Source organism: Corythoichthys intestinalis, chromosome 7 (assembly GCF_030265065.1).
Source record: "Corythoichthys intestinalis isolate RoL2023-P3 chromosome 7, ASM3026506v1, whole genome shotgun sequence".
Classification (NCBI taxonomy): Eukaryota; Metazoa; Chordata; class Actinopteri; order Syngnathiformes; family Syngnathidae; genus Corythoichthys; species Corythoichthys intestinalis.
Window position 1 is genome coordinate 23,819,016 of NC_080401.1, and position 13,689 is coordinate 23,832,704.

The 13,689-nt window shown below is 38.1% G+C and overlaps 1 protein-coding gene across 1 annotated transcript; it reads right to left on the reverse strand.

Annotated features, from left to right (window-relative positions):
* Positions 1–4,269: 4,269 nt before the first annotated feature.
* pex11g (peroxisomal biogenesis factor 11 gamma) lies at positions 4,270–13,120 on the reverse strand. Its single transcript, XM_057841628.1, has 5 exons — positions 12,841–13,120; positions 10,191–10,388; positions 9,778–9,956; positions 5,975–6,037; positions 4,270–5,858 (listed from the first exon to the last, which is right to left on the reverse strand). Exons 1-5 carry the CDS (start codon positions 12,901–12,903, stop codon positions 5,645–5,647), a joined length of 717 nt encoding a protein of 238 aa, XP_057697611.1. The 5' UTR covers positions 12,904–13,120; the 3' UTR covers positions 4,270–5,644.
* Positions 13,121–13,689: the final 569 nt, after the last annotated feature.

Consider the following 13,689-nt stretch of genomic DNA (forward strand, 5'->3'; position numbering starts at 1 on the left):
GTACAAACACTTATAAACCCCAGTTAATTAAAAAAAAAAAATTTAAACGTCAATGTGATTTCTCAATTTTTTGTTATTGATTATGTCTTTTTGAGTGGAAATGCATCTATGATTTAAATTTCAGACCTCTACATGTTTTCTAAGTGGGTGAACATACAAAATCACAAGGGGTGCAAATACTTCTGCTCCTCATTGTATGTATGGGGACCTTCATTTGTGTTGCATTGAATGAGGTGTGTCCAAACCTTTTGGCTGTACTGTATATACAGTGGGGAGAACAAGTATTTGATACACTGCCAACCCATTGGCAGTGTATCAAATACTTGTTCTCCCCACTGTACATCTTGACACTGTATGTGTTCAACCCTCGGTTCAAGCTCAGTTGATGTTAATGCTGCTACGTACTCAAATTTAAATGTCCACTTGTATGGATTATGTAGCCTTTTATTCTCAGTCAAAGAATCATGCGTTCACATTTTGGTTAGTTTTAACATATACCATTTGGTGTCATAGAAGTAAGCCTAGTTATCTCAATCCTTTGATTAACACAAAGGTGTAGCTGCATGATCCCCTACAAGTCTAAGTCTTTGATAATCAAATCCGGAGAAGTCGCATACAAACCCCAGAACTGTTCCTTGTTGACCAATGGCTTGATTGGTTAAAATAAACGGCAACTAGATGGTAAATTGTGAGATATATGTTGGAGTCAGATTGTCTTTCATTCCTCATTCATTAAAGCTTTTGTTTATTGTTTGAATCCACCCTGAGATCCTCAGTATTTTTATTTCCATTTTCCAGAACAAAAAAACCGCTGGGGCGTACGTTGTGGGCACAAAATCGAGAGCCACCGCTAACTGTATGTATATAGAGTATACAGTGCCTTGCAAAAGTATTCGGCCCCCTTGAATCTTGCAACCTTTCGCCACATTTCAGGCTTCAAACATAAAGATATGAAATTTAATTTTTTTGTCAAGAATCAACAACAAGTGGGACACAATCGTGAAGTGGAACAACATTTATTAGATAATTTAAACTTTTTTAACAAATAAAAAACTGAAAAGTGCGGCGTGCAATATTATTCGGCCACTTTACTTTCAGTGCAGCAAACTCACTCCAGAAGTTCAGTGAGGATCTCTGAATGATCCAATGTTGTCCTAAATGACCGATGATGATAAATAGAATCCACCTGTGTGTAATCAAGTCTCCGTATAAATGCACCTGCTCTGTGATAGTCTCAGGGTTCTGTTTAAAGTGCAGAGAGCATTATGAAAACCAAGGAACACACCAGGCAGGTCCGAGATACTGTTGTGGAGAAGTTTAAAGCTGGATTTGGATACAAAAAGATTTCTCAAGCTTTAAACATCTCAAGGAGCACTGTGCAAGCCATCAGATTGAAATGGAAGGAGCATCAGACCACTGCAAATCTACCAAGACCCGGCCGTCCTTCCAAACTTTCTTCTCAAACAAGGAGAAAACTGATCAGTGATGCAGCCAAGAGGCCCATGATCACTCTGGATGAACTGCAGAGGTCTACAGCTGAGGTGGGAGAGTCTGTCCATAGGACAACAATCAGTCGTACACTGCACAAATCTGGCCTTTATGGAAGAGTGGCAAGAAGAAAGCCATTTCTCAAAAATATCCATAAAAAGTCTCGTTTAAAGTTTGCCACAAGCCACCTGGGAGACACACCAAACATGTGGAAGAAGGTGCTCTGGTCAGATGAAACCAAAATTGAACTTTTTGGCCACAATGCAAAACGATATGTTTGGCGTAAAAGCAACACAGCTCATCACCCTGAACACACCATTCCCACTGTCAAACATGGTGGTGGCAGCATCATGGTTTGGGCCTGCTTTTCTTCAGCAGGGACAGGGAAGATGGTTAAAATTGACGGGAAGATGGATGCAGCCAAATACAGGAACATTCTGGAAGAAAACCTGTTGGTATCTGCACAAGACCTAAGACTGGGACGGAGATTTATCTTCCAACAGGACAATGATCCAAAACATAAAGCCAAATCTACAATGGAATGGTTCAAAAATAAACGTATCCAGGTGTTAGAATGGCCAAGTCAAAGTCCAGACCTGAATCCAATCGAGAATCTGTGGAAAGAGCTGAAGACTGCTGTTCACAAACACTCTCCATCCAACCTCACTGAGCTCGAGCCGTTTTGCAAGGAAGAATGAGCAAGAATGTCAGTCTCTCGATGTGCAAAACTGATAGAAACATACCCCAAGCGACTTGCAGCTGTAATTGGAGCAAAAGGTGGCGCTACAAAGTATTAACGCAAGGGGGCCGAATAATATTGCACGCCCCACTTTTCAGTTTTTTATTTGTTAAAAAAGTTTAAATTATCCAATAAATTTTGTTCCACTTCACGATTGTGTCCCACTTGTTGTTGAATCTTGACAAAAAATTAAAATTTTATATCTTTAGGTTTGAAGCCTGAAATGTGGCGAAAGGTTGCAAGGTTCAAGGGGGCCGAATACTTTTGCAAGGCACTGTATATACAGTATATATACTATCTGCGTATAGTATGGTACAGGCCAAAAGTTTGGACAAAGCTTCTCATTCGTGCGTTTTTACTTTATTTTAATGACTATTTACATTGTAAATTCTCATTGAAGCTAACAAAGTCATGAATGAACATATGTGGAATTATGTACTAATATAAAATCAAATAACTAAAAACATGTATAATATTCCAGTATCTTCAAACTAGCCACCCTTTGCTCTGATTACTTTTTTGCACTCTTGCCATTCTCTTGATGGGCTCCAAAGGGAGTCACCTAAAATGGTTTTTGACTTCACAGGTATGCCTTTTCAGGGTTGATTAGTGGAATTTATTGGGGGTTGGGACCTTCATTTGTGTTGCATTAAATGAGCTGTTTCCAAACCTTTGGCCTGTACTGTATATGTGTATACATTTTGACAGTGCTTATGTTCAATCCTCAGTTCAAACTCAGTTGTTGTTGAAGCTTTTGAAAGCTTAGGGTGAAAGAAATTCCAAAGATCCATCATTTCATTCATTTTTGTTGTTTGTTTTATTGATTTACTACATTTACAGTGGGGAGAATAAATATTTGTTACACTGCCAATGGGTTTGCACTGGTAGACAACATTTTACTGGCTAGGTCTTTAGTTTAAATTCACTTACGTATAGGAAAGTCAATTACACGCAATGACATTATGGCCACAATGGCCACTAGGGGTGTGGGGGCACTGCCCCGCCTGCCTCAGCTCAATCTCTGCGTATGTTAATATGTGTTACTATAGCGCCTATGAGTTAAATAAAGTACATACGTTGCCGCTTGTTAAGCACATTCCATGGCTCAAATTGTAGTAGCTCATGTTATTTCTAAAACCAATCTGGGGGCTGCCTTCAGATTATTTCGGCCCCAGCAGACTGAAAGTTTCTCCGAGAGTCAAACATAAAAACGAATGATGCGTGGCAGACGTGTCGAAGTTGGACTCGCCCTGACCCCAGGACTGTCTATTCTTTTTAGACTCTACAAAAAAATGCATTTGTAGTGGGTATACACAGAGTTGCTCTGTAAAGTCACATTTTATGATAATTGCAGGTTTAAAAATTATATATCCGTTTAAGACAAGATCATGTTTTGACTATGCAGATTAAACAAATGTCAAATTTCTTATATTGTAACAAAAGGCTGTCTACAATAACCTGGAAAGTGCTGTTTATTTGTAGTCTTAAAAAAAATAGACTGTTAAATGGACAATCTCTCGCTCATTCAACAGACCATCAAAGGGTCAAAAGAAAAAAACACCAAACCACATCAATATTACCCCATTTAGAGAAAGTAAAACCACCAAACAAGATCAACATTGAAAATAATCCCGTTTAGATCACACCCATGACCACAATCCCATTTTAGATCAAGGCAACCGCCCAGGGGGACTGGGTCAAGGGGAGCTCAACGTCGTAAATAGGCATGTGCCAGTATGAGATTCTGACGGTATGATAACCTTAAGCAAAAATATCACGGATTCACGATAATGCAATTACAGTTGTAAAATGTGTTTCTTTGATATATATGGGTTAAAAAAAGAAACTTTTCGCCATTGAACAGGATTTTTTTTTTCAAAACATACTAGCAAATTGGAACATAAGTATAACGCTAAGATGAAATAAATAAAAATAGAAATATTTTTAATAAAATAAATGCAGTCCTTTAGCGAAAAATAATTTAACCATTTTCCATAAAAAGCACATGTGTATGAGTCTCTTTCTCAACACAGTTGCCAGAGAGATATAAACACGTTTTACCATCACTAGACACACTAAACACGCTGAAATTAACACACGTAGCTGGTGGGAAACGTTCACATGATAATGTTTACTAACCTTTAATTTTGGATAAATGCAAAATCATATTGGAGGTATTGCCTCTTCAGCAGCCACCCTCCGCAAACATGTTTTACATATCAGTAGGCCCTCCTCTTCTAAGCCGTGGCCGTCTGTAACTTTTCTGTAGCCTAAGTATTCCCATACCAACAATTTCGTTTTCTTCCATGGGGGGAAAAGTTAACGAGTTTCACCTCCTCCAGCCATCATGTAGCACACCCAACTCACTGACACTGAGCAACAACCAGTGGGGGAGAGTTGAGCCTTGCAGCTGCAAGCGAGGCATTTCTCCGTGCATTTATGGTACACAAAAAATAGCTAATACCTTAGGGATGGTAAGACGGTTCTGAAACGGTGACGCTTTCATAGAACGGTATACCTTTGAAACCGGTTATTGGCACATTCCTAGTCGTAAATCACCTGTGATGACCCCTATTTGAAAAAAGTCTATTTTAATTTTTTTTTTTTTTTTTTTTGCCGTATCTTATAATGAATACACTTATTACTTTAATTGTAATTGTCGGTTTTACACTTCTGTGCAGAGTAAAGGCTGTTATTCATGAGCTAAACTATGACAGAGAAAATGCTCTTTTCCACACTCAGGAATGTGGTTGATGATTTATGACTTAGACCTCCCCGCCATTTTAAAGCATCAATGATTTTTATGGTAGTTTCATAATTTCTATGTTTTACTATATGAGAAATTTCTAAACCAAACACTTCTTAAAATATTTTATTGTATCCCCAGCTGTTTTTAAGACTTGCCGGCGAGTCTCCCCAATATGTTCCAGAAAAATACACAACAAATACCATTGCTTATAATCAGTTGCCTTAATTTTATTGGATATAGGTTTTTTTGTACAGTGAGCTTTATGTTGAATAAAACTTGTTGCCATGTGTGTGCTCCTTACCCTAAAAGAGCCATCGCTCCTTATATTCATATTCCACACTTCTGCTACCTGCCCATTTTGTCTCCAAGTTCCTTGATAAATTCCTTTTAGATAATAGTCTAAGAGACAAACAAGTTCCATTATTTTACATGCGCAGCTCCCCCATTTGGTCTGTTCACCATTGCCGGATCATTTTATTAAACCTACATTCACCCATCAGGCTTCTTGTTGGAATACTGATTATTTGCTGAAATTTTCTCCATCAGTAGGAAATAAATTATTTTCAAATACATTGCTGAGGAAAGGGAAGTCTGGGATTTCTTGCTTAAACTGACAGCTTCATTCACATTTTTGATGATTGGTTCTGCAGTCCTAATAAATGTATCTATCATTCAACACTGCATGTTTGATCACAGTCTACTTTGAGCTTGATCAAACCAACGAGAGAGGAGATAGTACCCATCAGCCCTACGAGCCAGGCAGGGAATCGTCCGGCCCATAGGAAGCCATGTGGCATCCAGTGGATTGCGTTACTGAGGTCTGTCACACATCCGAAAATAGACAATAGCTCCACTTGCATTTGCCTATGGATCTGACAGCGGCTATGGGAGTTGGAAAAGAAAAATATAGCAAAAATATATATTAAAAGTATTTCACATGCTGTCCTTCAATGTTCTGACCAGGCCAGATGGTGAATAGAAAACTGCAGATACACCACCTGCTTCCATCTTTGTCACATCTCCTAAGCTTCATTTTGAGCAGCATCAGAACTCTGATTGACCTGAAACATACAAACATACACCCGTTGCATCAGAATTGAATGCTGAATGAAAGGAAAAGAACCAAACTCCACCAACAAGTTTGTGTATTTTTTGTTTTAAGTTGTCCTTGAGAAATTCAGTGAAAGTCAGTTTTTTTTTTGCATGTCCAAGGTACTTACTTAAAAAAAAAAAAAAAAAAAAAAAAAGACAATTTTTATTAGCAGCGGAGCCAGAATTCAGAATTTCTCCATGTCAATTTTTAACAAACATACCTGTTGAAATGTTGATCACTGCCAGCGTTTCACCTAGCATCTACACTGATTACCAAACAATTGCATGTGTCACTCTGATCTGAGTCACAAGCGAGTTGCAAGTCCCAAGTCTTTTCTGTTATGGCAAGGCAAATTGTGTCGAGTCAAGTCACAGGGCTATGTCAAGTCAAAGCGAGTCACTAGGTTATGTAGAGTCAAGAAGAGTCACAAGTTTGTCAAGTCGATTCGATTCAAGTCACAAGGTTTGCGGAGTTGAGTCAAGCAGAGTCGCTTCACGTCACAATTTCACTGGCACATTTACAATGATAATACAACACCTTGGAATCTTTGCACTGTTCATGATGTGAAAATGATCCCCATTAAAAACAATGTGATAACCAACCCCAAATCGTGTTTTTTCTTAGAAGCCGAAGTAACAGCTAGCAAGCAACTGGCTAGCTAATGTGAATCAAACTGGGTGAACCAACCCTTGTGACAACCAACCATGTTGTTCCCTAATGTAAACTAATGAAAAGTAAATTCAAAAGCAATTACTTCAACCAAAAAAAAAATTTTTTTTAATCTTGCCCTTTTTAACAAGACACTTGTGCAATCCATAGACTTTTAAGCAGTGGTGGTGTTTCACAGCATAAAATGTCATTCGCTGCATTCAGAGCCTGCACATATACATGCAAAAAATGAAACGGGGGAAAAGAGGACATTTTGGTCGGCCTATATACAGTACATACTATGTAACAGTGTTTAGTAGTTCACGTGGAGGTTTAAATTAATAACAATGTGTCAGGCAGCGGACAAACTTCACGTGGTGCCTTTTTGGTTGTTAATTGCAGTGTCGTATATCTTGGATTTTGGCCCACCTGCATTTTGGGTTACTTTGGCTTTTAACCCTGTGGTCGTGATGGTCCCCGAGACCAAGGCGCTCATGATGGCGATCCTCAAGATGCTGCGGCAGTAGGTGGGAACCGCTACGCCCCAGAGTGTGTCTGCTTTAAGTTTTCCGAGTCGCTTAGTCTCAAGTCATGTCGCGTTTTGAGTTATACCCTCACAGGTCGAGTCTCAGATCCTCCCAACCAAAGTGAGTCAAGTCAGAGTCTGCGTATAGTTTTCTTCATTTCCCAGTCAAGTTGCAAGCCATCAAACTTGTGACTCGAGTAAGGGTCCCTATGACTGGAGTCCAATTGTTTGCAATTTATCTAAGATATAAAAACGATGATAGAATTGACCCTTTTTAGTAATTTAGCCATTTACCCCGTTTTCTCAATTGCTTTGTCTCGGTTTAAATGGGGTGACCATATTTTGATTTCCAAAAATGAGGACACTCAGCCCGGCCTCGAGATGCTTAAATGTTACTCGAAGTTCACTCGAAGATGCCTTACCACCAGAGTTGTTCCGATCATGTTTTTTTGCTCCCAATCGTCTTTGTTTGAGTTTCCGCCAATCTGGATATTTCCCGAACCGATTGCTTTTTTTGCTCCCAATTCAATTCCAATCATTCCCGATAATTTTTCCCGATCATATACATTTTGGCAATGCATTAAGAAAAAAATGAATAAAACTCGGATGAATATATACATTCAACACAAGTACTGTATTTGTTTATTATGACAATAAATCCTCAAGATGGCATTGACATTATTAACATTTTTTCTGTGAGAGGGATCCACGGATAGAAAGACTTGTGACTTTGTATAGTGTGACTAAATATTGCCATCTAGTGTATTTGTTGAGCTTTCAGTAAATGATACTGCTGCCATGCCCAAATGCATGATGGGAAGTGGAACCATGACTGTGCGTAGTGCTACCAACTGATATATCTGCTCTGCGTTGGCAAATAACATAAGATGTTGCGAAAAAGATCAAATGCTACCTTGATTCCCCACATTGCTTCCCATGATGTTTCTAATTGTAGGAAGAGGGATTGTAAGGCTTTAGCCAATTAAAAAAAGGCTCCAAAAGCTGCCAAAATTCACTCTACTCATTTTACGCTGCCTTTTATCTCTCTATATAGGTAAAACGGCGCCATTACAGATTGAGCGCGACAATGCGTGAGTGGGTCGTGCAGCGCATGCTTTAATATTAATATTTTAATGTGATACATTTTTAAAAAAATTAATTACCACCGTTATCCGGATAAAGTTCATAACCCTACCTTAAGCCTAAACTAAAGACTCTGGATGAGTGTAACATATTATGTCTGTAACATTAAATACAATTAAAAAACGAAAAAGGGCATGGCCGGTATTTTTTTGCCGATTCCGATACTTTGAAAATGACGTGATCAGACCCGATCGATCGGGACATCGCTACTTATCACATTAATATATTTAAAAGTGTGCCTCCTCCGTCTGGATAGAAAAATTCGGTTTTATTTTTACATTCAAACTCTTTTTTTCTTTGATTGAACTTTTTTTTTGATTGAATAATAAGACACAAATCTACCTCCATATAATCATAGTCAGCAACGTCATCATTACATGGAAGTTGTTCAAAAACCAATCGCTAAATATTTCATTAATATAATGCAGACCCATGGAAGTAAACTGTAGTCCAGTCAATACACACACACAGTAGACTATGTGCCAACTAAACATTTTTATGAATTACTATCAATACAACTGTCATTGACAAATCGTTATTCCCACTCAATTATTCTCATTCTATGTTCTAGATTGCATGCAAACAATAACCGAAACAAACTGACAAACAATTCAACCAGCATGTTTCCAAACACCAGTTCAAAACTCTATTTCCCATAATGCCTCGCGAGGCTTAGCTCACTGACAGCTATCCTATTCGGGAGCACCGGCAGCGGAGGCAAAAATCAAACATTGCTATGAAAATTTACAATCATCAGCAGAACAACGATGCTACACCAAACGAGATTTTACAGATCACACCACTACAACAGTACTTCAACAGATGTCAACAGTTGCCGTAAGGTAAATTTAACAAGTGTACATACCGATAGCTTGTGAGCTTCTGGCGTGACGAAGGTTTGTTTGGGAATGACGCTATGATAAAGCCAGACAATGATTGCGCACGCATGTGAAAAAATGGATCCAAAGTAGAATAAATGTATTTTCGACTTGTTTACTCTTTTTTCGGTACGTGAGCATTTGATTATTACCGTATTGATCATAATAAAAGTCTTAACAAGTGGGCAGGCTCTCTGAGAACATGTCACAGGCAGCACAGTACCGTAGTATTCTGTGCAAAGTGTCACTCAATTTCAACACACACTAATTGGTCTTGTGAAAAATAATGAAAACCGGACATTTTCAAGTTGCCCCGGACAGGATGTAAAAAGTGGACATGTCCGGGCAAAAGAGGACGTTTGGTCACCCTAGGTTTAAATGACATACACCTCACTAGATTATTTACTAGTGGTGCCATTGAAGATCGCAAAGGCTTTTGTTAACCCCAGAAGTATGTGTCACGGTTGAAGTCCTATAGGACGGATGACCTGTGAATAGCAGAGACGGCTTCACCTGAGTATCCCAAGCAGCAGTGAGGTTCCCCACAGCACCGTGCCATAGAGCCACCATCTTTCAGACTTGACTCGAACGAGGTGGGCATCAGCAGCCCAGGCCACATGTTCACATGGGTAGTAGAGCTGGTCGGCCACATTTGTGAGTACTGATATCCAGCGCACAATTCCATCTTTTTCCTTCAGAAAACATAAAACAAAAAAAAGTAAGTTGTGGCATCACGTCAAGGCACCTTGACATAATTAAACATTCAACTATTATGGTTGCACTAGTTTTCTCACTAGGTTTGTGGGTGAGCCTATCCCAGGTTACCTTGTTGAAAGGTACAGTATATGTTAAACCTTTCAAGCATTAAAAAATTTAATCTTTTTACAACGTTTACATGTGTCAGCACTAGAAGAAAAAGAGGAAACCTGTGATCCAAATCCATAACTGTGGGAATAAGTCAGCATGGACAGATCATCGAACAGCCTCAGCACCGTCCTGCAGTGGCTTAGCTGAGCAGAAAACAGAAGCAGCCTTTTCCCTAGGTTATGGGAAAAGTCATGTGCCTCTGCTTTACATGAAAGAATGCCGCCGACCAACTGGGAGCCATAGCAGAAAGTCCTGATCTGCAAGCAGAGAAGACAAGTGAGTAATTGAATTGCCTCGTGTTGAATTGTGCTATATAAATAAATAAATAAAATTACTGCCAGGACTTCAAGTCCAAATGGAGTGGACGTCTTGTCAACGGCAGCCAATGAGTTAATCAGGTTCATCATCCATGCCTCACTTTTAATAAACATCTTTTTTGGCCTCTCAAGACAAAAACTGCAATTTGCATGTGTGGTAAACATGGCAGCGGTATTTTACACATTGCCCGTCTAGAAGTGAAGACATGTTTGAACACAACACAATTTCTTATTCAAGGTTCTTTGATCCTGCCACTATGATAAATAGGAGAGTATACTAGTAAATTACATAAATTAGTTTTTTTAAGTATGCAAATGGAATTTCTTGAAATTCTGTTGATTGAGAAAAAAAAAGGAAAATCACAAAAAAATTGACACTGCTTACGAGTGCAGCCATTTTGTGACGTCAGTTATACCAACGCAAATACACACTGATAGGCACGAGCACATACTGCAGAGGTAGGTAGTAACACATTACATTTACTTGAGTAACTTGAGAGAAAAATGTACTTTTAAGAGTAGTTTTACTAAGCTTTACTTTTTACTTTTACTTGAGTACCTTTGTGAAGAAAAAAACGGTACTCTTACTCCGCAACTTTGGTCTAAACAAGAGTCGTTAATATATTTTTCCTCTTCATTGTAAATATTAGATTTTCTGTATTTTTTTTTGGGGGGGGGGGGGTCAGCAATGCCAAGAGTAGAGAAAAGCAAGCAAGTGTATTACCAGGGTAGCACTACCGATTTCACCAATGAGACGTCGCAACAATAATCACGACTCCATTATACCAATCAGATGCAAACTTGCCATTCTATCTTCACACCAGCTTGTTCAATCATGTGGTATCTTTACAGCACAGTAAAAAATTGAAGCATTTGATATAGAGTGCTGCACTCAACATGACTCGAAAGCGCGGATTTTAACCCCCTCCCAGTTTGTATTTGGCAACGATTGACCACGGAAAACGGGCGATATGATCTTTTTAATTTCTTAATAGTAACTATGAAGGAACTACTGTATTCATTATTCAAACCTATCCACCAGAGGGCACTCATACTCTTTGGACGAATAATGCTTCATTTATGTATTTTTTTCTCTTGTCGGAATTGAATTTTTTTGTTTGTATTTCTTTGGTTTAATGTGGTTATGCAGTTGGTTATTGAACAGTATCGTTACCGTAATTTTCACACTATAATGTGCACCTGACTTTAAGCCGCCACCCACCAAATTTGACACAAAAACGACATTTGTTCATAGATAATCCGCACTGGACTATAAGCCACAGCTGTCCTCACTGTATTATGGAATATTTACACCAAAAGATCTCAACCGGTAACACTATATTTGACAGCGGCATCATAAGACTGTCATAAGACCAAATGAACCACCGTGAAGCTTTGAACCAATTGGCTCCAAAGCTTCATTGCTTCAAGAAGCTTCATTTGGCCATCACTGTTCTCTTGAGGGAGACAGTCAACCTCTGCTGCCACCTGCTGTCAACATCGTTGTCATCCAACATGCCTCCTAGCATACATTGCAGTGCTACAGATGTGAATAACAAATCAAAAATCATGTTTTATGCTAATTATTTCTTCAGTTACTGTTCTAGTTGTTTCATTAATTGCTAGTTATGGAATTTGGCAACACTTTATCTGAAGGTGGCACCATCAGACTGTCATAAGACCATCATAATTATGACATGACACTGCCATGAGCATTAATGAATGCTTATGATAGATGTTATTCTGCGTCATTTGGCAAATTATCTCCCTTTTGAATGGATGTAAAAGATTAGAGCTGGACATAAATTGAGTTAGCGACATAATTTGCCGGATGACGCCTAATGATGTCTGTCATAAGCATTCATTAATGCCCATGATAATGTTATGTCTTATGGCAGTCTTATGACGCCGCTGTCAATAAAGTGTTACCTATTAACCAAAATAAATCAACAAATAAGCCACACTGGACTATAAGCCGCAGGATTCAAAACGAGGGAAAAAAGTAGCGGCGTATAGTCTGAAAATTACTGTATTACAATACTCCATATAATAATAATAATACAGATAACTTTGTGCTCACAAAAATAATACCTATCATCCACTAAACGAAATTCTAACAGCACCCCAATTAAAGTCTATTTTCAATTTATCACACAAGTGTGTTTCCACTAGGATGCAAATAATAAAAATGCTGTCTTTCCCTTCATATCTTAAAATAAGACGCATAATATACATGTATTGTCAACCCTTCAGTTACAGCTACAGTATATAATTTCACTTACAATAGAACTACTTTTACGGATTTATTTTAAGGATTTTTTTTTTAGATTCTTAACCAGGTTGCTCATTATACAATACTGTTTTGTTAATTTCAGCGAGATTCACTACTTACGACTTTATCTCTTCCCCTGTAGGACTCGAGCACCCGAACAAGACAGTCGACAGAGTGCTGCATGTCTGTCACAAACACATACAGACTATACAGATAAACACACACAGACTAAACAAACACTGTGAAATATGCAATTTAACTCTACTAGCACGCATGAATGTAAAGCATTCTTAACTTCACATCCTTGTTTTTCTAATCGTCTGTTGGACTTCGATCATGAAACTGCTCAGACTCAAATAGTCGATCATCGAGCTTCAATATTGTCTACTTTCAAGTTCTTTTCGAGGCACTACTGCCCTCTAAAGTACAATTGGTTTATTGATCATCCAAGACGTTAAAAGTAGTGTACAGTATTTCAGATTTTTTTTTTTTTTTTTTTAGAAAAACACTTCTTTCGCTTTTGGTAAATGGTCAAAATATCAATGATTCTATATTACCTAATATCAAAACTCGACAATTTTTTTCTGGACGAAATGTATCCATTTTCATCAAACAGAACTTCAATTTTACAATTTTTTTTCTAAGAAAGATGTTTAAATTATGAGATCCAAATTCTTTAAGTTCATGATAAAATTGTTAGAGTGTACCCCTCTTCAGAATTTTCAAGGCTCCATTTTAATTTGGACCACAACAACCGTATTTTTTGTAATGAAGACATTGAAACGACTGACCATTTATTTTTTGATTGTAAATGACTGGTTATTTCCTAAATTGGCTAATCTATCTAGCTTCACAAAATAAAATGTTTTATATGGTATCTCTGTATTAGAGTTATCACACGACCAAGTCATCAATACAATTATAATTCTTGGTTAATTTTTCATACATAAGAATAAACATTTCAAATCT